General features: G+C 40.4%; 3 protein-coding genes and 1 non-coding gene across 6 annotated transcripts in view; 1 reads left to right on the forward strand and 3 right to left on the reverse strand.

Moving 5' to 3' along the window:
- The window catches only part of APAF1 (apoptotic peptidase activating factor 1), a 75,773-nt gene extending 75,635 nt beyond the window's left edge, over nucleotides 1-138 (reverse strand). The window contains exon 1 of the mRNA XM_090042856.1: nucleotides 1-138. The gene's annotated coding sequence lies outside the window, so the exon portion shown is untranslated.
- IKBIP (IKBKB interacting protein) lies at nucleotides 107-20,136 on the forward strand. Of its 2 annotated transcripts, none has more exons than XM_090042858.1 (4): nucleotides 107-240; nucleotides 2,137-2,369; nucleotides 3,924-4,041; nucleotides 10,784-20,136. In XM_090042858.1, the coding sequence occupies exons 1-4, from the start codon at nucleotides 154-156 to the stop codon at nucleotides 11,537-11,539; spliced, it is 1,194 nt and encodes a 397-aa protein (XP_089898984.1). In that variant the 5' UTR covers nucleotides 107-153; the 3' UTR covers nucleotides 11,540-20,136. The 2 variants fall into 2 exon arrangements, with proteins under 2 accessions (XP_089898984.1, XP_089898983.1); XM_090042857.1 differs by lacking the exon at nucleotides 10,784-20,136 and adding an exon at nucleotides 5,174-10,773.
- Nucleotides 19,993-26,315, reverse strand: part of SLC25A3 (solute carrier family 25 member 3) — a 12,550-nt gene continuing 6,227 nt past the window's right edge. Inside the window, exons 3-8 of one of the 2 annotated variants that reach the window (XM_090042859.1) lie at nucleotides 26,100-26,224; nucleotides 22,539-22,718; nucleotides 22,210-22,391; nucleotides 21,241-21,413; nucleotides 20,402-20,512; nucleotides 19,993-20,321 (exon numbers count right to left, since the gene is read on the reverse strand). In XM_090042859.1, coding sequence (XP_089898985.1) covers nucleotides 20,161-20,321; nucleotides 20,402-20,512; nucleotides 21,241-21,413; nucleotides 22,210-22,391; nucleotides 22,539-22,718; nucleotides 26,100-26,224 — 932 coding nt within the window. In that variant the 3' untranslated portion in view covers nucleotides 19,993-20,160. The remainder of the gene's footprint in view (nucleotides 20,322-20,401; nucleotides 20,513-21,240; nucleotides 21,414-22,209; nucleotides 22,392-22,538; nucleotides 22,719-26,099; nucleotides 26,225-26,315) is intronic. The other variant, XM_090042860.1, reaches the window with a different exon arrangement.
- On the reverse strand, nucleotides 21,768-22,013 carry LOC149866056 (small nucleolar RNA SNORA53). The gene has a single exon (XR_016442176.1). It is a non-coding gene; the product is annotated as a small nucleolar RNA SNORA53 (small nucleolar RNA).

Genomic DNA, 26,315 nt, shown 5'->3' on the forward strand with positions numbered 1-26,315 from the left:
CTGGCGCGGAGCCCGGCCCCGAGGCTCCTGCACAGCTGAGCGCCGCCCGCTGCCACGTCCTCCTTCCGGAGGCTCGCGCTGGGCCGCCTCCTCCCTCACCACACCCCTAACGGGAACAAAGCGGCGGCCTCGTGCCCGGCCCCGGCAGTGCGCATGCGCGCCCCTCCCCCGCCAACGTGGTGCGCTCCAGTCGCCAACCGCCCGGGGCAGCCGTTGGGCGCCGCGCGGCCGCAGCCACAGGTGACTGGGGGGTGGGGCGGGGCGGGGCAGCGCGACGCCGAGCGGGCGGGGGCGGCGCGGGGCTGCTCCCCCGGCCCTTCCCTGTTGGGGGGGGCGAGATGCCCCTGAGGCCGCTTCTCCCCACGCCCCTGCCCTCTGCACCCCTGGGGGGACATGGGAGGTGCCTGCGGGAGGAGGACAGAGGTTGAATTGCAATGCGTTGGAAAGCTCGTCTGAATGCAGCACGCGGCTCACTGGTGCTTGGCATAACACAGGTAGAGCTCCCACAGGCGCCAAGTGAAGTGATGGCACCGTGCATGTGCTGGGCTGGGCTGGGTGCGTGATAAGTGTAGACGGGCCACATCTGCAAAGTTGTTATTACACAATGAACTGACCCATCCTCTGCCAGAAACATAGGCTAGGCAAGTGTGTGGATAAAGTCATTATTGCATGTTTAACCAGCACAGTCCCTGACCAGTGGCAATGGACCATGGGCAACAAGTAACTATTGCACTGAACTGGCCCATCCCGCAATAAAAGTAGACTGGCCACAGGTGTTGTGTAATTATCACACATTAAAAAATGAGGATTTAGCTATTAAAGAGAGCCAACCTGGGGCAAAGTTTGTGCTTGAAACTGTATAAGGACTCTAAAGCTGGACAGAAGTTAGGTATAAACTGAACAGTGCAGCAGGGCCCTAACTCCAGCCCACCTGTGCAGTGGGTCCAATAGAAGATATTTCCCTGAGGCACCCTTGCTGCTCCCTTTGAAGTCATCTGAGTGCTTTGGGGAACCGGTAGTCCCATTACACAATCTTAGAGGCCGGAGGTTGGAGCCGGAAATGCACATAGATACTGCAAGCATGGGATGCGTTTATAATCTAGCTTTGCCGTTGCTTGTGCATATTCAACTACCTCACTTTGCTTTCCTCTACTTGTATGTGTAGTGGCCGAGGGGTTCTGAAAACCAGACACTTCCCTCCTTGTACTCAACTAGTCACATTCATATTTGTGAAGGAGGAAAAGAAATAAAATCTAATCTTCCATTAAGAAATGATCCTAGTCCAGAGTCCGTGATACAGGATCTGGTTCTGGACTGACCTATGTTTTCAGACTTAAACAGATTGGCAAGTGTGTTTTTAGACTTAAATATTTTTAAGTAGTATTGTTAAGTGATTCTGAAAGTCTAGAAACACAAGCCTCGCTACTGAAGGGTTGAGATTCTTGGCTTCCTGCCTGAACCCAGTGGAAGTGCCTAAAACTTTAAAAGTGACATATTTCAGTTTGTTTACCAAAAAAAAAAAAAAAATGATTATACACTTGGATTTGTGTTAAACTAATATATCTGGCTTTTTTAGTTTCAGCTAAAAAACTTAAAGTCAAAGTAGAAATATCTTTAAATTACACCTGATTCTTAATTCCATATATTGTTTTTAGTCATTTGTCTTTCCCTTAGCTGCATAAACAGCAACCCCAAACAATAGAAAAAATGATCAAGAATTAGTCAAATTGATTAAGCTATTGAGCTGTCATAGAAACAGAAAATATTCTCTTTCAAACTTAACAACTTGAAAACTCTACTTGCATATGCACACTCAGGGCAAGTTAATAGTATTCTTGGCCAAGTGCCATCAACTTCAGTAGAATCTGCCTTTCATTTTCTTGAAAAGGAAAAGCATCCATTTTCAATATTGTTATGAACATTTAAGAAATGTCTTCTATTCAGAAAGAATGGCAGAACATAGCTTTTTATTTATTGGAAACTATTCGTTATTTGTTTATCATAACTTTCAAAAAGAGATTGATAGTTATGTTACTTAAAAACAAATTGCTTATTTTTAGTGCATCTGTCAAGCTGCATTTTGGGAAGTCTGGATTAACAGGGAAAAGGCTAACAATTTATTTTGCTTCCTTCTAGATCCCTCTTTATTTTCTGCATCTTAGAATCCATCCTAAAATGTCTGAACTTAAGCAAAGAAAGAAAGTTAGTCTTCCACCTAAGCTCAGCAAAGATCTGCACAAGGCTGAGAAGCAAAGCAGCCATGGGGAACCATCAGGTCCCTGGAACAACAATAGTCAGAGTTCCTTTTCGAGAAACTTACGGACAGCCTTAAGCCTGCTTTCCTTAGTAGTTTGCGTAGTGTTGAGCTGGTAAGCGACCTTCCAAACATAGGCAATTTTCAGCCTTTGTTCAATTGTGTTCTTTTCTGGCTTTTTCCATGTCATACCTAGTAAGATCTGCAAAGTAAAGTATAAATGGAAGACAGCATTCAGTTCTAGTGTTCACGCTTTAAAAGAAGATGGTGATAAACTAGAAAGTGTTCAGAAAGTTGTGGTAATTGGAGGTCTGGAACCTGAAAGTGAAAATTTAAGTAATCTTGCTATATTTTGCATAAGCAAAGAATAGGTGACTTGATTATGCTTTATATGTATATATATACACACACAAGAATATTATTTTTAATAGTGTTAGATTTAAAAAAAAATCTTCCAGATCAAGGCATAAACAAGATTAATTGGCTAGATTCATACGAGAAGTCAGTTTCTTGCAGTTGGGGTCATTAGCCACTGAAATAAGTTATTTAAGGATTTGGGGGATCCTCTGTCATGCAACATTTTTAAATCCACATTTGATCTCTTTCAAAAAGATAAACTGTAGATCTACCACAAACCATGTGATCAATACAGAAATTACTCTGTGAAATTCTCTGGTTGTGTTTGTTATACAGGAGACCATCATTATAATGGTACCTTCTGGTTCTGAAAGGATATAGGTTAAATCTTGGTTCTGTTTTAAACCAATGGCAACACTCATTTCAGTGGGGCCAGGATTGCATCATGTCTGTATAACAAGAGGGTGATCTAAAAATAAAAACTATTTAATAGTAGCTCTGCTTAGATCATGGACCAGCAAACTTTTTAGGTTGTGGGCTAGATTGATCCAGTTGAGATCAGAGGGCTAAGACATAGGTGGTAGAACTCAGATACTGCCACCACTTTTCTCATTGGCTGCAGGGGGAAGGCACCTGCCACTGCCAGTGTTCCCCCATAGCGGCATGGGGAGAGAGTGTCCACAGCCAGCATTCCCCTTCCCCGTAGCAGCACAGTCTAGTAGCAGGGTCTCTGCTTGCAGTTTTGTACTATAGACAGGCTTCTGAGTCAAGACTCTTATTACCTTGGAAAAGAGGAAATGAGAGGGAGTCTGTCTGGCTCCATATCTGAATATATGTTTTAATTCTTAAATTTATGTCTTAAGTACAGGGGAAATATTGGGTCATTGACTAGGTATTCTTTAGATAAGTGATATCTTCTAAAATATACTTCTTAAGATATCTGATATGTATAAAAGATCTAATTTTCATTCAATAATTTAGAATTTAAGTGGGCTAAGGTGATTACATTAAATCGGTCCCATTTCAGAATGCATGAAGGCCTGCTCACCCTTCCCCCCCACCCACAGCCCTAAAATTAGGTAGAGATGAAAGCCTCCTTAAAAAGTAATTGGAGACCTTGTCTGTTGTTGAAAGAACCCTGGGGTCAGCACCCCACAGTTCTGCTCCATGCAATAAAACAGACTCTACCTTAGAACTTTAAAAGGGCAGTATTTTAAAAGTACTGCCTTTCTGCCCATTGTACTGTAAAAGGATTGGGGACTAAATATTTAATACATACCAATTACATGCACCATTTTCTTACAATTTACAGGTTCTTATTTCAGCAGTCAAGCCAATTTTCTGTTATGGAAAAAAAATATCATTTATTACAACTAGAAGTTGCAAAATTCCTGGATGTGGAAAATGAAGTCAGCTTACTTTCCCAAAAGGTAATAATTAGAATAATAATAATTAGTGGCAGGGAACAGTGGGTTGGGAGTGAGGGGCACTGGGTTGGGACTGGCCATTTATGTTTACAAATGGGTCCTGGTACAGAAAAGATTGAGAACCACTGCTTTAAATGACTGAATAAAGTGTTTACTAATGTTCTGTTTTCAGAGAAATATGTAAACGTTATCTAAATAGGAGCAAGTAGGGGCAGACAATGTATTTATTTCCATTCCTGTCAGACCTCATCTACTGACTTGCTGTACAGTCAGGCAAATTATTTGGTCTTTCTGGCAGTTCTCAGAGATGCAAATATAGTTACTGTGGTATATTTACGCTGTTTTACTTTTTCTTTTTTTTAAGTGTTTGAATAAAGAATGCTATACAGTACTGTTTATTTTTTTTACAATGGAATGACAGTGTTGTTTAGTTGCTTATGTTGCTTAGTATTACTTATGTTAGTGATGGCATAAGACAGATGTTTACTTACATAGTGATATCAGCTTCGCTAAAGAGCTTTACAGGGAAAAATGTCTCTTTTGATGTCAAAAGACAAATTTCCATTGGCGTCAGCAGGGCCAGGACTTCACATCGCTCACATCTGCTACACTGAAAACCAGGGATGCAAGTCATCTTTAGTATGATGACATAATGTGGTGATACTAAGCTGATCAACTAATCTTAACAAGTTTATAATTCATTCTAAATAGCATGTTTGCTTCATATTTTGAGGCTACTTGATCTCTTTCTACAAGAATAAGGTTTTATGACAGTTTCATTTTTCATTAATTAGAAATTGATTTCAAGAGTGAATATAGTACCTTGAATATAGTAATTCAGCTATCAACCAAATAAAAAAAAAAAAAAAAAGACTAGTGTTACTACTTCCAAGTAGCAAAAACAGCTTTGAAAAATTTGTCCTACAAATTCTCCTTGAGTCTCTAGTATGCCAGATCATTTGGAATAATATTTTAATGAAAATAAATAGCAAAACTGAAGTTGTGTATCGAGTGAAGTAGGTTCCAACTGACTGAACCTTGTGTACATATAATGCTTCCATTTGCATAAATAAGTGCTGTTCCAATCTAACTCTCATTAAGTAGACATGGACATTGTTTTGTGTTACTAATGCAGCTTGAGTCTTCTGAAAGCATCCTGCAGGAAACTACCTCATCCATCTCAGTGGTGACTCAGCTTGAGCAAGACGTGTCCACACTACATAGCATCATACATGACATCCAGAACACGGATCAGACGGTCTCTAAAAAGATGCAAAGGCTTAATGAGAAATTTCAAAATGTTTCAGACTCCTGGAAAAGAAGCATGAATGAAATGAATGCCAATACGAGTAGTTTAAAATCTGAAGCTAAGCTCATACATACAGAAGTTACCTCCCAGATCAATGCAGTTGATCAAAGAATAAAATCTCTTACAGAAAGGGTAAAAGATTTAGAAGACAGTACAGCTAGAAATATTAAGACAATACAAAGACAGGAAGAAGATGAGCTTTCTAAAGTTGAAGAGCAACTGGGCTTCTATACAAAGGCAGTTGAAAAATTAGAAGAACAGCAAAGTAGTCTGTTAGCCAAAGACACAGATATGAGTCAGAAACTTACAGACTATGAACCTAAAGTTACAGAGTGCAAGACCCACTTACCAACAATTGAAAAAGCTGTTCATTCCATTCTTAGAGTGTCAAGTGAGTTGCTAGGCATGGAGAAAAAGATGGAAGATTTAACAACACAGATGTTTACTATGGAAGATGGTATGCTAAAAACAGTGTCAGATATAGTAGAGATGCAGAAGATTCTTGAAGGAATGCAGTATGACAACAATATATTGAAACTGCAAAATGATATAGTTCTTTTAAAGGAAAGGGTACATGACATTACGGTATCTTCAAATACAGGAAAAATAACTTCAGAAAAATATGATCTAGCAAGTGAACAGATTTTGGATGACGAGTAATGAATTAAAGCAGTTTCGCTTGTATGTAAAAATTGGACCAGTATGAACAATTATTTATAGCTCAGCTGTGTAAATAAAGCTCATAAGCAAGTATTTAACAGGAATGTTGCAATTCATCTCAACAGGCTTTGGATCAGACTTCAAATGCACATGCTGCCAAGGAATATATACTATATATTGTAGGGAGGAAGTTACAAATATAGTTGTGGGAGAAGAATTGCAAAAACTAAGTTATAACTGTTTTGAAAATATTTTTGGAGTTCATTTTTCTTATTTTTAAATGGGATTTGAACCAAACTTTTTAGGTAAAAGTTTGAATTAAGTCAGAAGTTGGAGCCCAGCATAGAGTTTTTTCTAATTATAACTGTTTGCAATGTTGTATTTTGTTATTATATTAACTGACAAGCAACATGAAAAATTAAGTACCTGCTTCCAAGGAGATTACATGCATTGTATTTTGCTTCTAATGAATTATATCACTTAATTCAAACTTCTCAGTGTACTAGCTTTGTGAATTTTATTTTGGTTAGTGGGACCAAATTTATTGCAGCTCTTTGAGAACATAATTTTCTTCTGATTTAATTTGGATCAAGTTACTCCAGGTTTACACTGATGTAGCTGGACAGGCTCCTAGCCCCACTTTGTTCATTTTTCTTCTATGCAGAAGGTCCTACTAGCACCTACACGTGATTTCTGTTGAAATTAAGATACTATAATTATCGGCTTTATAGCAAATCCTAGTTAATAGGCAACTCTAAGGGATAGTGCTTTTAGAATTTAAACTTGAGAATGGCAAAGGAAGAGAGCTTTCAGAATATTGGTAATGAAGATGCACATAGAGGTGCACTGATCTATTGGTGCGCCGTATCAAATTGGCACTAATAAAAGAAAAGTTAACATTATTGACTATCAGGTTTTTTTAGTCAGTGTAGCTGATAATGTACCAATAAATATAATATGCCTTCCAGCCAGGGCTCCCGCATAGTGCATGCATGCCAGGAATGCAGCTGGGCAGTGCGGAGAGCAGCACCTTGCAGGAGGGAGTGGGGGTGGGAGAGGAGGGGTAGAGTGAGACCCCTTTGGTGAAGGAGGGAGCGGGGCTGGGGCAGGGTAGTGAATAGGACCCCAGGGCTGGAGCGGGATGAAGCCACGGGCAGCTTGTCCAGGGGATCTGTGTCCCAGCAGTTAAAAGTGGTGATGGTGGCTCTTGAACACTCAAATTAGCTTCAAGGACTGCCACCATTTTTAAGTGCTGGGATATTTTTAGGAGTGGGGTGGAGGCAGGCTGCTTGCTGTGGCCTTGGGACTCTCAGCCCTGCTGCCTTTGCCCCAGGAGCTGCATGCTGGCCAGGCCGTGTCCCTTGCCCATCTGGCAGCAGGGGGCACAATTGGCTGCCCCCACAGGTATCAAACATACATGGGGAGTTCAGCGAGCACACTGCTCCTGGGGCAAAGGCAGCAGACCAAGATCCCCAAGCCCACAGCAAGCAGCCCACCTCTGCTCCAGTTAAGTGGCCTAGTGCTTAAAAATGGTGGCAGTGGTGCTTGAATTAAAGTTCATTCAATGAGCTTTGGTTCAAGCCCCCACCACCATTTTTAAGCACTGGGATGCTGATCCCCTGGACCAGCCACTCATAGGTATCCCAGCCACAGGGTCCCATTCATTGCCCTGCCCCATTCTTTCCCTCACCATGAGGGGCCTTGATCAGCCTTCCCCTCCACAGACCCTGCAAGGCCATTGATGCTCCTCTGCAAGGCAGTTCTGTCCACTCTGCCCAGCTACTTTCCTGTAAATCTGTTACAGGATTGGTATCAGCCAATATGTCTGGTGAATAATTGGCTATTGGTATTGGCCAAGAAAATATTTAATTGATGCACCCAATGATGTACATTTTAGTATAATTCCATACATTGGCCCAAATTCCCCTCTCAGCTACATTGGTACCAGTTGCTTGAACTCAGCAGGTTACACAAATGCAGCTGTTTCAGCTTCCATGACTGCATCTAGCCCCAGCCTGATCCATCTGTGAGAGACGGACCCAGGCAGAGCCAACCCAGCCACATGGGGTTTGGAAATTTGGCCACAGCAGTCAACTAGAGGCAGTGTTACAATCGCCGCCATTCCTCCACCACTACATTTCCAGACCCATGGGGACACCTGCTGGCTGGGTCACATGGCTCCATGGGCTATATCTGGCTTGTGGGTCAGGGCTGAGCACCGCTGCACTAATACAAATAAAAGAACATGGACTCTTCTCATGGTTGCAGGTCATTTTTCAGAGGTGTCAGTTACCACTACACTTTTCCTCCCTTGAAATTCTATATTTATAACCATTCACACAGGAAATGATTTTGGATTTTTTCCCCCTCTTTTGTATACTTGGTACCTAAGTGAATGTATTACTCCATATTTACTACCAATTAGATTCCCATCATTCCTTCTGTATCATAGTGACAAATTTTGACTTTTAAGCCAAGTAGCATTATTCTCTCTGAATATCAGTGACATTTTGGGGATTTCTTTTGAACTAGGGTGCTTACCTACTTCAGTAAGATTATTGTTGCTAGCCTCCTCCCCTTTGTCACAGGAATACGAATGGTGTAACTGTAAAGGTGTGTTTTAAACCATCAGGTTACCCACAGCAGTCACAGGACAGATTGGTAGAGGTATTTATGTAGAAAGAAATAGTTTTGCAAAAAATAAAAGTCAGAATATCTGCCTCATATGGCCCATGTCAGCGTTGGCTGCATTTAACCAGCATTGTAGTTGGTTTCCATTAATAAGCCCATGCTGCTTTTAGCAGCAGTTCAGAAGATATCTAGTGTACCTAGTGTTGCTTCCTTGTAAGCAAATATAAGATGAGGGGCTTCCCCCTCTGCCCCATCTTGATTGGGTGGGGGGGAACCTCATTGTAAATACAGTACTTTATTTTATATAAATTAGCAACATATGTTCGGTACATTAGATATGACTTTAGTCTGCATACTAAAGCTGAGGGCAGCTATAGGCTTAAACTTAGATCTTGAGAACTTGGAACTTTAATATACATTGGATCTCTAGCTCTACTTCCAATTTAAGAATCTGGCAATCAGAAATAACATGGCTCTGGGCTCTTGAGTTGCACTTTGTGGGTTAATTTGTTCTTAAAGAAACTTGCTTGTTCTTCACATTTATTATATATACTGCTTAATTTAATAAGTGCTGTGTATCTTTGATTATTACACCTATTACTTGTCCCTTTTATGAAGTCTTATGTACCTTGAGTCACTTACATAAGGTTTTTTGTTTGCTTTTAAATCTGCCTACAATCTTGGTCAATAAAAACCATGTTCTCACATTTCCCTAACTTGATTGGCACAAGTTTAAAATATGGATTGCTTTTATGGAAAAATGATAGTATAGAAAGTATAGTGTTTTATAGAAAAAACTGTTTCATTGCAAAATAAATGTTAATATCTTTCACTAATTCCACCAATAATTGTGGGTCAGATAAAGCTGTTGAGATCTGAATTGCAGTCTCAAGCTTCTTCTACATGTTACATATATTATACAATTAACAGGTTAATTGCACAATAAATTTAGACATATTACACATGCAAAGTAATTATCACACCATGAAAATGTCCACCCAGCTATAAAGAGATTGCTAACCAGCTATAAAAAGTGCTTGAAAATGTGTAATAGCTTATATAGCTGGTGTCTATGCAGCTTTTAGTTAAAGGTGTACCAGGGCCCTAAGTCTTGCCAAAAGAGGTTTAGATTAGCTCAAAGTCCCTTGAAGTCTAGAATTTACACTAGAATAGAAAGTAGTAGGCACTACTTATTACAGAGCTCTTAGTTGACAGTGATCCAAAACTGAAAGGTTCCACAGCTTTAAGAAATGATCCCTTATTGATGGTGGAAGGTTGCCAACTTCAGTGGAGCCAGGATTTTTCAATCTGCTTAGGTCCCTACTCACACCCCACCCCAACCTTCCTCCCTTCTTTCTTTTTAAATGAAGTGGTAATTCATAAGGATTATAAGACCTTCCTATTTGGGCAAGCATTCAGGAAAACAAAGCTAAGCTTGGATATTGGTTAGGGTGGGGTTTCTATTTCACACTGATACTTTAGGTCCCCCTTAAGTTTTGTTCTCTCTCTTGTTTTTAAGTTATTCTGTCCTAGTCTTCTAAACTGCCCTGAGCCCTTGTCTGGAAGCATATAAATCAAATACAGCCTCAAATTTGCTTCATTCTCCACAAGGGAAAATGAATACTTGAAACAGACTATTAGGGATAAAAAGTGTAAGTGGACTGTTGTGGGTTCACAATAAATTGATCATGCTCTATAGATCTGATTAAATGAATAAAAAGAAGGGTGTACTTCAATAAATTTAAGGTCTCAGAGGCAGCTGTTGAGCAGCATAATATATGGGCATTATGAAAAATAATTTTGTGTCAGCTAAAGCAAAAAAAAGCAAGACCAAAGATCAATTGACAGACAGCAACAGAAATGGTATTGGGCCTCACGTATAAGAATCTGTGGTAATCAATTATAACAATTGAGCTTGTTACACACACACACACACACACACACAGGAAACATGTAATTCACAAAATAGCTAAGACATGGTGGAAATACCAGTTTCTACAAAGCCTAATGGCCTAGGGATTCTCTGTTGGTTTAGATTTTGGAATAGAAGAAAAATCTGTGAAATGTAAGTGAAATTTTGATGCAAATTAACTAGTGAAACACACGTGCTGATCCTGTGACTTTTTTTTTTTAATCTCCCTCCAGTGTGAGAAGGCTAAAAACTTAATGGAACAATTGGAAGATCTTCAAGTACTCTCTCGTGTAAAATATCTGCAAGAGGACATATATAGTATAAAAACACTGTCCAATAGAATAATCAAAGAAAAGGAGGATCTACAGAAAAATTTAACCACCCTTTTTCAAGCCGTTACAAGAGTTGAGCAGAATACTGCTTCCACAGCAAAAGACATCACTCTAAAGATCGGAACAGTAAAAACTGATGTTAGACGAGTTTCAGGTCTAGTATCAGATATGACCTCCTTGACAGATTCTTTGCAAACACTAGAAGATAAAGTAGATAAAGTTGAAAAGACGACAATAAAAAATATTGGCGACTTACTTACCAGCAGTATTGACCGCACTGCAAAACTGCAAAGTTTGGCATCTGATAACTCAAGAAGAATTGAGCAAATTAAGACAACATTGTCTGATCTGAGAGGTGATTTTAACAGACATTCAGATAGGCTTTTAACTCTGGAAAGTGACAGAGTTAGAGTTCTTAAAACAGTTACATTTGCAAATGATTTAAAACCCAAGGTGTACAACCTAAAGAAAGACTTTGCCCGTTTGGAACCAATGATAAATGATCTAACCTTAAGAATTGGAAGACTGGTTGAAGATCTATTACAGCGAGAAAAAGAAATTGCCTTCTTGAATGATAAATTGTCCAATTTAACTAGAGTTCAGAATGAAATTAAAGATATGAAAGATGAAATAACCAAAATGTCAGATATTAATTAATTGCTATCAGAAACCCAGCTGCTTAACTTACAGCATTTTGAAGCATGACAACCTAATTAGGCTTGGTACTAAACAGAAGAGAATAAAGAAATAAAGGCTGTTTTAGGGAAAAAAAAAACCCACTGAAACTTAATTGAGGTCCAGCCCTGTTTGTTCAAGAAGATGGCTAAACTCCCAGTGGTTTGAAAACAACTGGAATTAGGCAGTTCTTTAGCCAAAGTTGTATTTTTAGAATAAATAAGATTTTTTTTTAAACTGGCAAATATTTTTAAATATTTTAAAGATGCAAGACATTTGGATAAAAAGTGACCTACTAGTTTGCTTTCATTGGTAAAGTGGGACCACAGCTTGATAGCTAGTCTGAACCTTTCCCTGCTGCTTTGAAGACAAGGGTAAAATTGTGGACTACAGATACAGGCTTAAAAGTGATAGTTTCTCTTAAATAAAGATGAATTCTGTGATTTTTCCCAAATTAGTTTTCATTTTTCAGTCCATCAACATGCCATAGATGTAATCAAAGGGAGCAATGACAAGAAATAGTCCTGGCTTTCGACAAGATTTCACTCTGATCAACATTACTTTTACTTCATTTAATGCAAAGTATTCCTTCTTTAACAGTAATTGCACCAAACTGCAGTTTCATTATTGCTTTTGATAATGAAATAGACCTCTTAGGACAGTGGTTTTCATCCTGTGGTCCATGGACCCTGTGGGTCCTCAGACTGTATCAGGGGTCCACGAAAGATGTCTGTGATCACAAGTATGCGATTCAAAGGGGTCCACATCTCTACGCAAAATTTCTAAAGGGGTGTGCAAATGAAAAAAAGGTTGAAAGCCACCGTCTTGAGGGATACAGTACTTTGAAAAAGCAAGACCTTTCCCGTGTTGTCTTAATTCTATTGCCTGCTCTTGTTGGGATACTTTTGCTCTTCATTAGTCCCCTATGCATGGACTACACATCACTTGGTCTGTTAAGCACTAGAGTGAAAAGCAAAACTGGTGCAGATAAAGAAGCCAACAGACTTCCATTTATGTTACTGCTCTGGTGGGAGCAGAGTTAATGGAGAGCCTTAGGGGTTTGAGAGGGACAAAAGGGAAAAGTAGGTGGAAAGGTGGAGTTGCACTGAAGGAGAGCATGGGAGTAATAGGTTTAGCAAAGGAAACAGCAAGTAAGAAGCCCTTGTAGGACAACTATAAAGGAAGGCAATTGTGAAAAATCTTTGACCAGATCAGCCAGAAATCTTAGGACTACTGAAGATCTTCAGAACATTAGTAACTAGTAGGTACTGCTGTGTTGCTTCTTAGTTTCTTACAGCCAATACCTACTGATGAACTGAAAAAAATTCCAATTTACCATTCTTGCTGTGCTTCTCCCCATGCATTAATGCTTCCCTTCCTATCTTTTCCCTTTCTTGGTCTCACACAGACCTGCGACTTCTCTCCTGGGACCTCTATTCCATCAGCACTACCACCTCCCCAAACGTTATAGTTTCTCTGCCAAGCAGGAACTAGGGTGTCATGTGAAGAAATCAGGAGTCCTAATGAAAAATTGATTGAACAAACTCAAATGAGAAAAAAAAGTCACAAGCTTAAATAATCATACTGGTTCTTTTCTGAACAAGCCCTATGCCCATTTTTGTGTTTGCTTATTCTATCAATCACCATTTATGCTGACAGGAAGAAGGGCATATATCTGGTTCCAAATACACAGCAGATGGAGAGTGGGCCTGAGCTAGGAGACCATTTTTGTTGGAGGACACACACACAAACCATCACTAATTAATGATAATTAGAATTGAAACAGGGATGATAATGAAGTAATCAGAAGTCTCCAAGAATAGTTATACCCAGATAATTAATTATCTTACTATGAAAAGCTGTTTACAGATCTGTAGTTTTTCTTATCATGTTTTCAATGTCACTTGAGAACAGTTTCAGGTGTCCTTGTAAGCAGTTTTCAACAAAATACGACATTTTCATAGCCTCATTCCTTAGTTATAGAGGTATATGACATTTTAATTGAAAGACCAGAACAGATGAGTCTAACCCAGATTAGATTTCTAAAATAGTTCTACTTATTGCTATTATGAGGGAGGACTAAATTCATGTAAAATTACTGAAATACTACTGAAAATAGTTTGTTCTGCTCAAATATCTTGACTATATAAATATAAAATATCACAATCTACTCAAAGTACCCAAGTTATGAGTCAAGGCAGCTTGGTATTTACCATTAGAAAGTCACATCTTGTGCCTTCATCCCACCTGTTACTGTTTCAACACACTTGTTTTGTTTTCCAGGTTAGGAATAAATTGTGGTTTCAGTTGGTGTGAAATAGGAATAATTTAGAAATTGGTCATGTTGCCATGTAACTTTACTTTGTAAAGATTTACCTTCATTCACAATAGGTCATGTTGATTTTCCTTAGCAAAATTACAGGTAACATGTAAAATGGTATGGCCTATTACCAGTGCCTAAAGAGCATCCACTTACAGGAGCTAGATCAAAGAGACATTTAGAAACCAGTTAGCTCTAGTAGCAGAAGCAAATACCTAAACCTCTTGCCCAGTGGTTCTAAATCTTTTTGAAGTCAAGGTACCCCTCTGTAACTTTTTTTCAATTTGGAGACTTCTCTAAAGCCTTCTCTAGTGCTTAATAGTATGGTAAGCCACCCCAAAAATTGCATCGCTGATTACTCAGGCTTGACACAAAGACTTTATAGTAGTCAGGGTACTCCATAGTGTCTTATTCCATAGCTTCAGTAAGTCACAATACAAAAGAAAGGCAATGTTCACTTACTGCCTTTACCCCACCTATTCCCAAAGACATTTTAAAACACATTAGCAATGTGTAGGGGGTGCACGTGCACCCCTTGCGCCAACATCTGGGGGGCAGTCAGCGCTCCCCACTCCTCCCCCCCCCTCACTGCTGACACTGCTGACAGCTTCTATGGGCAGTCGCCACTGGCTGCCACCACCTGTGTCTGAGGGTGGCTGCCAACCACTGGTCAGCACTAATGTCGTCCCCAACCCCCTGACAGCCACGGCCCCCTGCTGGAGTTTGCTGCCACCACACTGCTGCCCCTGTTCCCACAGCCCCCAGGGGCACGTCATTCATGTTTTAACATGTCCATTTGTTTTGTATTTTGATATTTACAGGTCAGTGACATGTACTGAACCAGAAATTGTAAATCAAATTCTTCAGTCCATTTGCCTAATGTTTTACGTAGATTTCAGTTGCAGCTCATTCTTAATGTAAGTAGGGACCTACCAAAAATCACAATTTTGCAGAAAATGCAAAAAGTCCAGCATTGCCTGCAAGTGACAATGTCTGCAAAAGAGAGGAGACTTATTTAAAATAAAATGCTGGCTCCCAGTCTTCACAGTGGCCCAGCTGCGCAGCCTGCTAGGCAGGAAGGTGGTGCTACCAACACAGAGAAGCCCAAGACAGCAGCTGCTTCTGCCCCACATCACTGATTGGCTGAGGGCTGCCTATCATGTGATCCCACCTCTCTCCACCAATTGGGGGCCTGGGGCAGGACCACATGATGGACAACCCTTATAGTCTATTACAGATGGCAGGGGCATAACAGCTTTTGCAGCTACATCAGCAGTAACAGGTGAGGCCACCAGGACACCTCAGCCAGATGCATGGGGGTTGGGACCCTGCCACAATCAGTGCATGAAAATGGCAGCTAGCCCTGTGATCTCCGTGCTAAATTAGCTAGCCACCTCCCTGAGTTGGGTAGACACCTAGCCATAGGCCACCACAGGAAAAAAGGCTTATGGGAAGCTGCATTTAAGAGTGAAATTATTTGATCAGTCATTTTGCCCCCAACACCTCCCTTCCCCAGTTTTAATTTTTAGTAGTATACTTTGTGTAGCAGAGTGTGTTAAAAAAAAGAAAAACAAAGTTATCCAAGAGATACTCACATTTACTATAAAAACCAAGCTGGATATTTATTGTATTTTCATTGTGTACATTCATCTATAGAGAGATGAAATATGATGATTGTAATCACTTACTACATCATCTATAACCAAATGGTTATAGACCATACACATGTCCCAAAAAAATACTATCAGCATTATTTTAGCAGACATCTAGCAATTTCAGCATTGTACTAGCAGAAGCAGCATGTATTTGATGTATAATACAGTCCAAAAAGAGTAGTGTTTGGTTCTTAAAAGCTAGCATATGCATAGCCAGAAGTGATTACCATTCCAGTGGTAGCAAGAAAAGAGGAGACTTATTTACTCTTTCCTGGACAGTACCTCCAGACTTGCACACTATTTCCACATAAAGCTTTGCAAGTACTTTTAGTTAGACCTTCCTGAAGTTAGCTAAAGTAATCAGGAATATTTGGTTTGAAATAATGTGCTCCCTTTCAATATCTTAACTCTTTGCAAGAGACTCTTGGATAAAAAAATTATGCAGTTAAGAGAGATTTAAAAATACAATGTGTCAACTAGAAAAACTGTTCTTCCACCCTACCTTCCAAAACCTACCTCTGATAATTTTGGAGGAAGAACCTAGGCAATTTCCTCATTTTCTATATATGTGGAGTTCTTGCATTCAAATGGAATATGCTTTATTCCAATCACAAAATGCAGTCAAATGAGCCATTAAAAAGAAAAGCCTGCCTTGAAACATTACTTTATAAAAAAGTTATATAATAAATAGCCATACCATTTACATACAGTCTCAGTTTCCACAACATATTATACACTGGGTGCATCAATATATTTACTGCAGAGCTGCCCAGTTAGCTTGGCAGTAAAGTCTCAGCGTCTACCCATGAGGCCCTATTAGGGCACAGGAACCTAACACCGCTGTAGTTTAGTACTTATAAGTACAATCCCGTAGTGGTTATTTACTGCTAGGAACATGTAGACACTGACAGCTGGCTGAGGCACAAGAGTGCTTCACTGTAGGGTCTGCCTGCCAGCTTGCCCTGCACCAAGGCACCCTTGTGCCCCAGCCAGCCCCTCTGCACCACATTGAGCTGGGTCCGAGCTGCCCCAGGCAGGCTGGCTAGCAAGCAGGCCGACCCCTTCCCCACCCCCTCCCAACTCTGCCACCTGGGGCTGCTCAGACCTGGCTCAATGTGCTGCAGTCCCAAGTGCACATGTAGATACAGCACCCGGAAGCAATACACTCCAGTGAGCAAAGCGCCAGAGTTTATTACCCTGCATTAATTTCATGAGTAGATGTGCCCACTAAGTTCTGACTTACTGCAGGATCTTCTAGGGCAGAGTGCCAAACAGATAGCCACATGCCAAGTGTCATTTTCATTTAAACTTGTGACAAAGTAAAACCATTTTCCCCCATTCCAGTTGAATGCACTGTTTTTTAATAGGAGCAAGTGTACTCAAAAGCCATTTCCGACTGAAGAAGGCAAGTCAGAGCAGAGCATTGCAGCCTGTACTGAAACTACTTGTCAGTACAATTACTTGATGGGCTTGATACTCATTTAAGCAGAGAAGGTTTTATATTTATAAATAAAACCTTCTCTACTTAAATGAATATCAAGCCCATCAAGTAAATTGTACTGACAAGTAGTTTCGGTACAGGCTGCAATGCTCTACTCTGACTTTCCTCCTGCCAGAAATGTTATATACATGTGCGCAGTTTTTGTTTTTTTTTTTTTAACATTTTTCCTAGATTAAGTAGGCAGCATACTTCACTCTTACACCCGAGTCACCATTCTCCTGGTGAAAGAAATCATACCAGCATTCAGATGCACTCAAAACAACCAACCAACCCACCCACCCAGTGACACCAACTACATTTTTCTTTAAGCAAAGGATTAGTTTATAACAGTGATTCTCAACTTTTTTAGCTTCAAGGCACCCCTAATAATTTACTGAATTTTACAGCACCCCAGTTGAAGTCACTGATCTAGATCCACGGTCAGAAGAGACATGTCAGGGGACTTTGAGGCCAAGTAAGTTGATCTAGATGGTGATACTTGAAAGCAACAGGGGCAGGCTCTCACCCTGATGTACCCTGCTCTTTCCACTCTGTTCCCTGCTCTTTCCACTCTGTTCCCTGCTCAGTCTTAGTCCGTACCTCAGGCTACTGCTGAGGTTACTCCTGCAGGTAACCTCATGCCAGCAACCACTCCTCCACTCCACATGCTTCCATGGCTGAGTGGGTTACAATATATGGTTGCATGCAGTGGTGAGGGCACTGGAATAGGTGGGGCAGGAGAAGGAATTTCATTGCCCAAATCCTTTGGGAATCACTAGTTTAAACTTTAGCATGGAATGACAGGCAAAATATCCAAGGTATGTTAGACCGATTTTCTGACCCCAGCACATAGGAAGCAACTAATCTGAAGGGGAAGCCACCCAGTTTCTCCGTTCGTAACCTTTACTATCCTCCTTATTGCATCTGATCTTACAATTGAAAATTCATGTGTCATATTAAAGACTGCTTTTGATAATTAAATATTGACAAGAACCAAGTAAATGGAAGTTGAGTAGAGGAAGTAGGTTCAGGTCAAACCTTTCTTTGCCACCTCGACTCCCGCCTCCCCTGCCTCCCATGATCAAAACGCCATTCTACAAACCACTTCTAGAATAAAACCAAAGGCAAACAAAGGTAAATTCACTGGTGAGGATCATTGTTTTCCAAAGTCTCAGGTTTACATATATTAAGGAGTATCAGCCTCTTTCATGGTCTTGAATATCTCTAGAAAGAAACATCTACAGTAAGATGTTAATTATGGGTGGTTTTTGTTCAAAACAATTTCAGTTTAGAGAGTAGAAAGCTAAATTTGATTGTGTCAAGATCCTCAGGTTCCATTTAAGAGATGGGAAGAGCCTTCCATGGTTTTTATTAGATACCTTAACAAGCTTTTCACTTCATACATGCAGTTCAAGTAAGAAGCATATACTTACACCTCAAGTGAAAGTCCACACCAAAGGTAGCTGTACAAAATAGACCTGTCTTGAAATCATTGTTTGTTAGCACGTACTGATCACTCTCAACCCCCCAAAAATTTCCTAACAGAGTGAAATCTGCTTTTTAAGTAGCAGACAGAACACTAATAAAGTAGAAAAGTCTTAACAGAGCTATTTTACCAGTTTTTTTGTTAGCCTGAAAGATCTTAAAAACTATCCCCTTTCCAAGCTGAAGGCCTCTAACACAAGACTACCCCAAGCAGAAAGAGATGTTTGGATATTAAAGAGTTGTAAATGGAACCAAAAGGGACAAGCTGAAGATATTCAGACTTCTGATGCATTGAGCCCAGTTACTGAAAAGGCAAAAATATCCAAGCAGGTATTTTTCCAATGAGCATTCTTCCAGGCTACCAACTGGTCAAAGCAGCACTTAAATCCTCCCAACCCAGGTGGCTTTCTTCCGAGTTCTCATTACAGTTGAGTGAGGCTTCATGCATTTAAAAGCAAACAAATCAAGTACTTTGGGACTTTCTCCAGTAACTTTGCTTTATGTTACCATGGCCATAGTGCTAAGCCATGAATGAGCAGAAGTAGTGTCATAAACAGTCTTTCATCAACTCCAGCATAAGAAATATGTTGTCCAAATCTCTTCCCTGCCCATTGCAAGTCTATTCCTTTATGCTTAGTAGGTCAAGTATTTAAATAAGCATGCTGTAACTATTGACTTTTTGTAACAAAGGCAGGGTACATCAGCCCTGTGTTCATACATACTGAGGGCAACAACCTAGCTTGTGCTGAGCTACAGCTATGTTACTTAAACAAGAACTAAGTCTTTGGAAACTTGAAGAGGATTTCAGTGCTAAACCATGTTTTATACTACTTCAAAGCTTCTGCCAAAAGAACATTAGCAGTCAGAAACAGCTTTTAATGTGCTCCCCAAAACAAAACAAAAACCCCACCATTAGTTTGTCCTATTATGAAAAAAAAGTGATGCTAATGCTTAGATCCACAATACAGCTACAAAGCTAGGGACCAGATTCTTTGGGACACTGAACAAGAAAAAAGAAACCCAATGACAACAAGCAAAATCTAGCCAGCAGGTGCTACCTATATAGTCACTTTACATCACCTTTTCCTGCTGCCAGCGTAAAGCAAGAGCCTGCACGGTTTTTTCATGCTGTGCAATTCCACCCCTCCCCAGCCAACTTATTCAAACCTTCAGGAATACTGGCTATTCCAAAATACACCAAGCTTCTTTCAAACTAAATACTTGTTCATGAAAGTATTTCGAATACAGCTGCCAAAAAGCAAAACACAAAATGGTAGAAAAGAGTGTCATCTCTGTACTCCAAACTGCATCTATGTTGAGACGTGACCAGGGCCTTTAGATGGTGCAAGAGACTTTGAGGCCTTCCTTGAAGTGCAAGATGGAGCCTTTCATGAAGAATTCCTAAACTTAACCATCAGGAAGAAGTCAAAGTGTCTGCTCCTGAAAAGTACTTTTACAAAAAGGAAAGTTTGCATGCAATACCAAATGACACTAGTTGCTCTAGTTCTTGTTTATTTCAAATAATGACAGTGAAAGACGTTTTTGAACCCTCACGTGAGAGAAGGGCACAGCCAATAATTACATGAAATACAGAACTTCAGTGTCCTACATGGTCAAATATAAAAATTTCAAGAAACTAGTCGCTGGTTAGTCCGTTATTCATCTATTCAGTCAAACCAAGCTTCTTCTTCAGAGACTCTGGCATTTCAGGTGGAGGTGGGCGAGGAAGTTTGAAATAAACCTTCACAGAGTCATAGATGAACCACTGTAGTGCAGTCAGGGTACCAATCATGATAATACGGGCAAAGAGACCCTTCCATACACCTGTTGAGTAAAGCAAACATTAGGAACTAGAAAAGTTCACCCCTCCCATTAAATAAGATTTAAAAGAATAAGATCCTTACCTTTGAACCCAAGCCTCACAAGCACTTGTGAGGCAGAACTGCCCTTTTCCTTATTCAACACTGACACTACAGAATCAGCAGGATGAGAAACAATGGCACAGAAGACACCAGCTGAAAGAAGAAATCTTATTAGTAAAACTCTTCGGGTAACCAAGGCAGGAAAAGCACTAGAGCCAAAATTCTTGCTGCACAAGAGACTGTGGCTACAATGTACTCAAATCCTACAGTGGAACCTGCTTTTGCATGGCTTTAGTAAAACAGTTTACAGTCATACAAGCTTCAATTAGAGCATTCCAGCAGATACCAAGCCTGCGTTCTTTGTACAACCTAGTTAGCTCTAAAGGAGTGGGGCTAGTCTGTAACCCTCATTTCCAGGTAAGAAATATAATTCCAATAAGAAGTTTAAGGCTCAGTAGCCTATTCCCCCTGTAAGCCCTGCTGCTGGCCTTGGTAGAGTGAGCCATACTCTTCCTGATCTGAAGTTAAACAAGTTGCATTTCACACCCACAGCTTATCAGATTTTAGAGATCCTTTAAAACTTGTCAGAGTAGGCAAGCCATTTAGCCACTCATTCCTTTCATAACCCTGAACAGTTTTAGTTTTGGTTTGATTCTGGTAGCCCTTTGGAAAGCACTGGTCTACAGCTTTTCCAACCTGTGGTCCGCAGACTCCTGGGGGTTCGCAAAAGATGACTACGATCAAAAGTATGCGACTACCCACACTTACAATTCAAAGGGGTCTCCACCTCCATTTGAAAAAAAGTTAAAAGTTACTGCTCTAGACACGATATTAAATGCTCCAACATTTCTGAAGTTATCATTATTTGGATACTTCCTTACCAATATAGCCAGCAATAAATGTGACCACCAGCTGTTCTGCCTTTGAACATTCACTCCGGGGCTTGGGAACCACATACTTGTAGAGAGCTTCAACTGTACGTTCAAAGCAGGCAAATTTCATCATTGTGTATGGAATCTGCCTCATCCATAGTGGGGCAACACCTTTATAGAAACTTAAAATTGAAGAGGTCAAGTTAGGCTATAGCACTTTCAAATTTGTAATAGAAATGTATTCCATATAAACACAAGAGTAAACTAGAATTTCCTCAAGCTTTCTAATCTCAGCTACTCATATACTTGGAGTTAGCCTACTGTTAGGTTTAGTAAGATGTAGCCTTTGGTGTTGGCTTACAAGGTTAAGTGTTTCTGGCTTTTGCCTATACATTAAGGCAAACATTAAACTGACCTGTTCACTTTATTGGCTCTCAAATGCTTATCTCGAAGATTAACATATAAAATTAAGTATGTATAGATAGAAACAGTGATTACAGAAGTGTGGCACTTGTTACAGTTGCCCATTGAATATTTGTGTCTGCATACCAGCCAAGTCCTGATAGTGAGAAACGACATGTAGAACTACAGTCACTTCTATCAGAACACTGGAGACTAACATGCAGGTATATTGCTCTCACATGCCAATGACTCAAGCACCTTTGACTGTACAACCAAAAAAGTTGCCGAATATCACTTGACTGGAACTGCCAGAAACCGAGAGTTACCAAACAGAACTCAGCCCAAGAGATATCCACAAAGATGGATCTAAGGAGCATGTTGCTTAAAGTATTTTCACAGCCCAAGTTTTAGTACAAACGATGATTTCACATAAATTCAGTCATCTTTCAATATTGTGGTTACACTGTATACAGACATGAAAGGCATTAATGATCCAACTTAAGCCATAGCCACTACTTTGGCCAAGGCAGGGTTCAAGATCTTAAAAAAAGTCTGGAGGAAAGAGTTAATACTTACGCCCAGAGACCTTCTTCTGCATACATTTTTGGAGCCGCTTGTCTCAGAGTGTTAGCATATCCAGGCTGTGTCTGAATACGAACTTTAGCAGCTTCCATTGGAGCTAGAGCAATATCAGCAAAAAACTCTGCACTAGCAGATGCAGCCAAGTATAGCGACGTACGCCACAAATAAGCATTTTCCTACAATAGGAATCAAACCAAGAAATGTAACTAATAGATGCTCTCAGACTGAATTTAATATTTCCATTGTACAGTTACAAGATTGCTACACTACCACATTATATACTAAATAGGTTTCAGTTATGCATTAGAGAACTTAAAACTTACCTCTCCTAGAAGGTTACCATACAGGATTTTGAAGACTTCATAGAAACCAAATTTGCAAAGCCCTTGCATGGAGTAGCCAAAAAAGGTTGGAGCCCATCCCTTAGCCAAACCACGAACACCATCTTCTTTAATTGTAACTGAGAATCCATTGAAGATATTTTTATATTTTTGTGGATCCACCTAAGTAAGAACAGAGAGTTAATTATTTGGTATACACCGTGGTGGGGAAGGGCCTTTAAATAGAAAATATTCAACTCTTTCTTGTAGCTCCTTGGTACAAATAGTTTATCAACTAAATTAAGGGGGGGAGGGCGGGAATTTGTCAATGGCTGATCTTTATGTATGCAGGCTTAATAACAGAGGCTGACGTCACCTTAAAAGTTAATAAATTTATCAATCTGATAGTATGCACTAAGAGGGTTTTGCTGACCACAACATTTAGAAGTTGTGGGGTTTTTTTGGTTGTGTTTTAAGCAATAGTTAACACTTCCATGATAACACCAGTTTCTCAACTCACAGCCATAAGTTACATCAGTTCAACCAAATGCACACAAAAAGGCTTGGATGTAATCATTGTGTCAGGCAGTTTTGTTTAGCTGAAAGATAAGACTGACACAAGCTTTAAGTGGAGATCAGGCCCCAAAAAGCTTACCTTGGTGTAATACTCAGCAGCTGAAAAGGTGTCAGTTACTAGTTTTGTTTCAGGAACTGTTCTAGAAATAGTGAAGTTTGAGTATTCTTGAGCCTATACTTTCTAATCCTCAATCACCCTCTTACTACAAACTTGTCCAGGTCTTACGTTTCCCCATCTTACTTCCTGCAAGAACAAGATAATACTTGCAATATGAAAGTGGATTTGAGTTGATTCCTCATCTAACCTGCATTTTTTAAAATTAATCTGGTGTTTCCTCAATATTACAAAGGACCATTACAATTGGTATGACTACAATACGTCATTGATTCAATTTGAAAAGGAAAGTTTGTTTAATTTAGTTTGCCATGTATTTTTCAGGCAGCTAACATCCCCTTCTTTTACTAGAGACTAATGGCAATGAGATTATTTAAATCTGAAATATCATTTGAAAACCACAGAAGTGGCAGGAAGCATTAGAGCAGGGGTAGGCATTCTACAGCCCTTGTCTCTGCAGGGACAGTTACCAAAAGCAGGCCAGTTCCTGGTGGCTCCCACCTCTGACCCAAAGAGGATCATTCCAACCTACAGCAAGAGGTCACCTACCCCACGTAGCACCTAGAACTGCTCACTCCAATATCAGAAGCAGACTTCAATTAAACTACTGTTTAATGTCTGTGCCTTAGGATTCTCAAATATGCTTTAGCTTCAAGTTCATTAAGAATTTTAGGGGGCTACAGTTTCATTTTGGGAGACGTTTAAAGAGCATAGAATTAGCTTCACTTTTAAATATTTAAAAAAAAGCATAAATCTACTTGTGCTAAAAGTAGTATTTAAATTTCAAGCTACAGTTTTGTTACCGTAGAAATGTTTACTTTGACCAAGCGGTCAAAGTAATTCACATTTAAACACATTGCATTCTGATCAGCTAAGCTTTCATTTCATAATGGAAAGAATCCTTGGCAAAAATTTCAAGGTTAAGAGGAATTTCTGAAAGAAAAATGCAGCTAAGAATGAACCCCAGCAGTTTCACTGGCACATTTTTTGTTCTTCCCAGTGACCTCCACCCCACCAAAAAGGTTTTTGCTACCACAGAAGTTAGCCAGGTTTGAAGTGACACTGCTTACTAACGTAACATTTCTAGCAAGTAACAAGTACATTTGAATTTGCCTCTCTCCTGAAAGTTGATTCTTTAACACAAGGATGGGTAAGTATTTGGGCTGGAGAGCTACTTAAGGAGTTTGGTGAATTCTTGAGGGTTGGGGGTGGGGTAGGAGTGGGTGGGGAAGCAGGGTCTGACCCAGGCTCAGCCCTGTCACAGTGGTTTACACTACTCAGCATGGGCCGGGGGGAGGAAGAAGAGACAGGGAGATGCCAATTTATCCTATCCAACCTCAGGCCCATCCATCCTACACCCAATGCTGGGGGTGCTGGATGAAGCAGGCATGGGCACGCATGATCTCAATGGAGACTGGCCTGAGACCCCCAAAGGCAGGGTCCACTTGGCCAGGAGGATGGGATGGGGCTGCAGGAAGGTAGGAAGCAGAATGGGTGGGTAGAGCCAAAGCCAGGGATCATGGCACCATGACAACATTCACTCAGCTGAGTGCACCTTGCCCATGGAGCTCCCAGGCCAGTCTCCATGGAGACCCTGCCCACCCAACCCCCTCTATCTGCCCCTCCCAGCAGTGAGTGCAGGGCAGCAGGACTGAGATATATTGTTGGCAGCAGCAGGGCATCTGCCTGTACCCAAGCAGTGGCAGGGAGGAAGCCTGCCAGGAAGCCACGTCAAGCCACCCCCACTCCATCCTGTGTACTTCAGCTCCTAATGTGCCTGCACCACATGCAGGAACAGGCAGGCTGCACCTCCACACCTGGGAGCCGCAGTACCAGCCACATACACCATGGCTCAGGCTCTCTCCCATGTCTGAGCTATGTAGGACCGGACAGAATCATGCCACAGGCCCAAACCAGCCCATAGACCGTATTTTGCCTGCTGCCGCTTTAACTGAACAGACCCATGGGTGCTTTATGTAATGGTAAATTCATCATGGCTATTTTAGACTTTTTCCTGAATTCACATGCAATGAGCACTCCAAACTTAACTAATGCTTTAGTACTTAAATTAAAATAGCTATTTTGACTACAGGAAAAATGTAACCACACAACCTCTAGCTGGTAACTCAATTCCAAGGTTTAGCTACCACAGTATTGCTGGAAGACTCAATTTAAAAATCCAGTCCCAAATCCATGCAATACACAGCTTCAGTGTTAATTTCTTCTAACAGACATGCATGCATATCATATCTAGTAGAATTAGAGCACTGTTGTAGCCATGAGTCTAGGAAATATGCAAAAAGGGTTTTTTTGGTGGTTTTTGAACAACCCATATAATTGGGAGAGATGTTAGACAAGCTTTCAGAAGGGCATTTTGGGCCAGAAGTCTTGTCTAGTGTCTCTAGCTATAAAATTGGTCCAACAAACAGTATCACCAAAAAACCCGTACTTCAATCATAGTTAAGATGACTATCGCTATGACGTTATCTTGAATAAGATTCCTAGTACATTACTCCTATCCCTAAAGGGATTTGCCCTATTCGGTCATAAAACTAGTAAGTTTATGGCAAACTATTAGCTGCCTCCTTTAATACTCAGATGGACATTTCAGCTGCATTTAATGTTTACAAGTAACTGTAGTATAATGAAACAGTGTTTCAGTCTTGATTTATTTTAGTCAAAAGCAGAGTTTGCCAGGTCATTAAGGGATCTGCTTCTCTTGGAAGTTTGAATCAATCCATTAACTGTTTACCTAATCCAAAAGAGGTAAAATTCAGATGTGATCACTTCTGCCTTCTACTTGAAGTTGTTAAAACTAGCACATCATTATTAATTCATGACATACTGGACTAAGTGAAGATGAAGTTACAAACCTGGATACGGCATTTCACTAAATCCAGAGGTACGACTCCAGTGTGTGTCAGGCCACAACTTAGGACCCCACCAAAGCCACAGAGAGCATAAAACTTGAGCGAGCCATATTCACAACTGTATTCTTCTGCAGCAAAAAAAAGACACACCATGCTTATACAAAAGCCTCATGCACTGCTTCAGAAAGTGTTGGCTATTACATAAATTTATGCCTCTAG

Source organism: Crocodylus siamensis, chromosome 4 (genome assembly GCF_052110815.1).
Source record: "Crocodylus siamensis isolate JL-2025a chromosome 4, ASM5211081v1, whole genome shotgun sequence".
NCBI classification, from domain to species: Eukaryota; Metazoa; Chordata; order Crocodylia; family Crocodylidae; genus Crocodylus; species Crocodylus siamensis.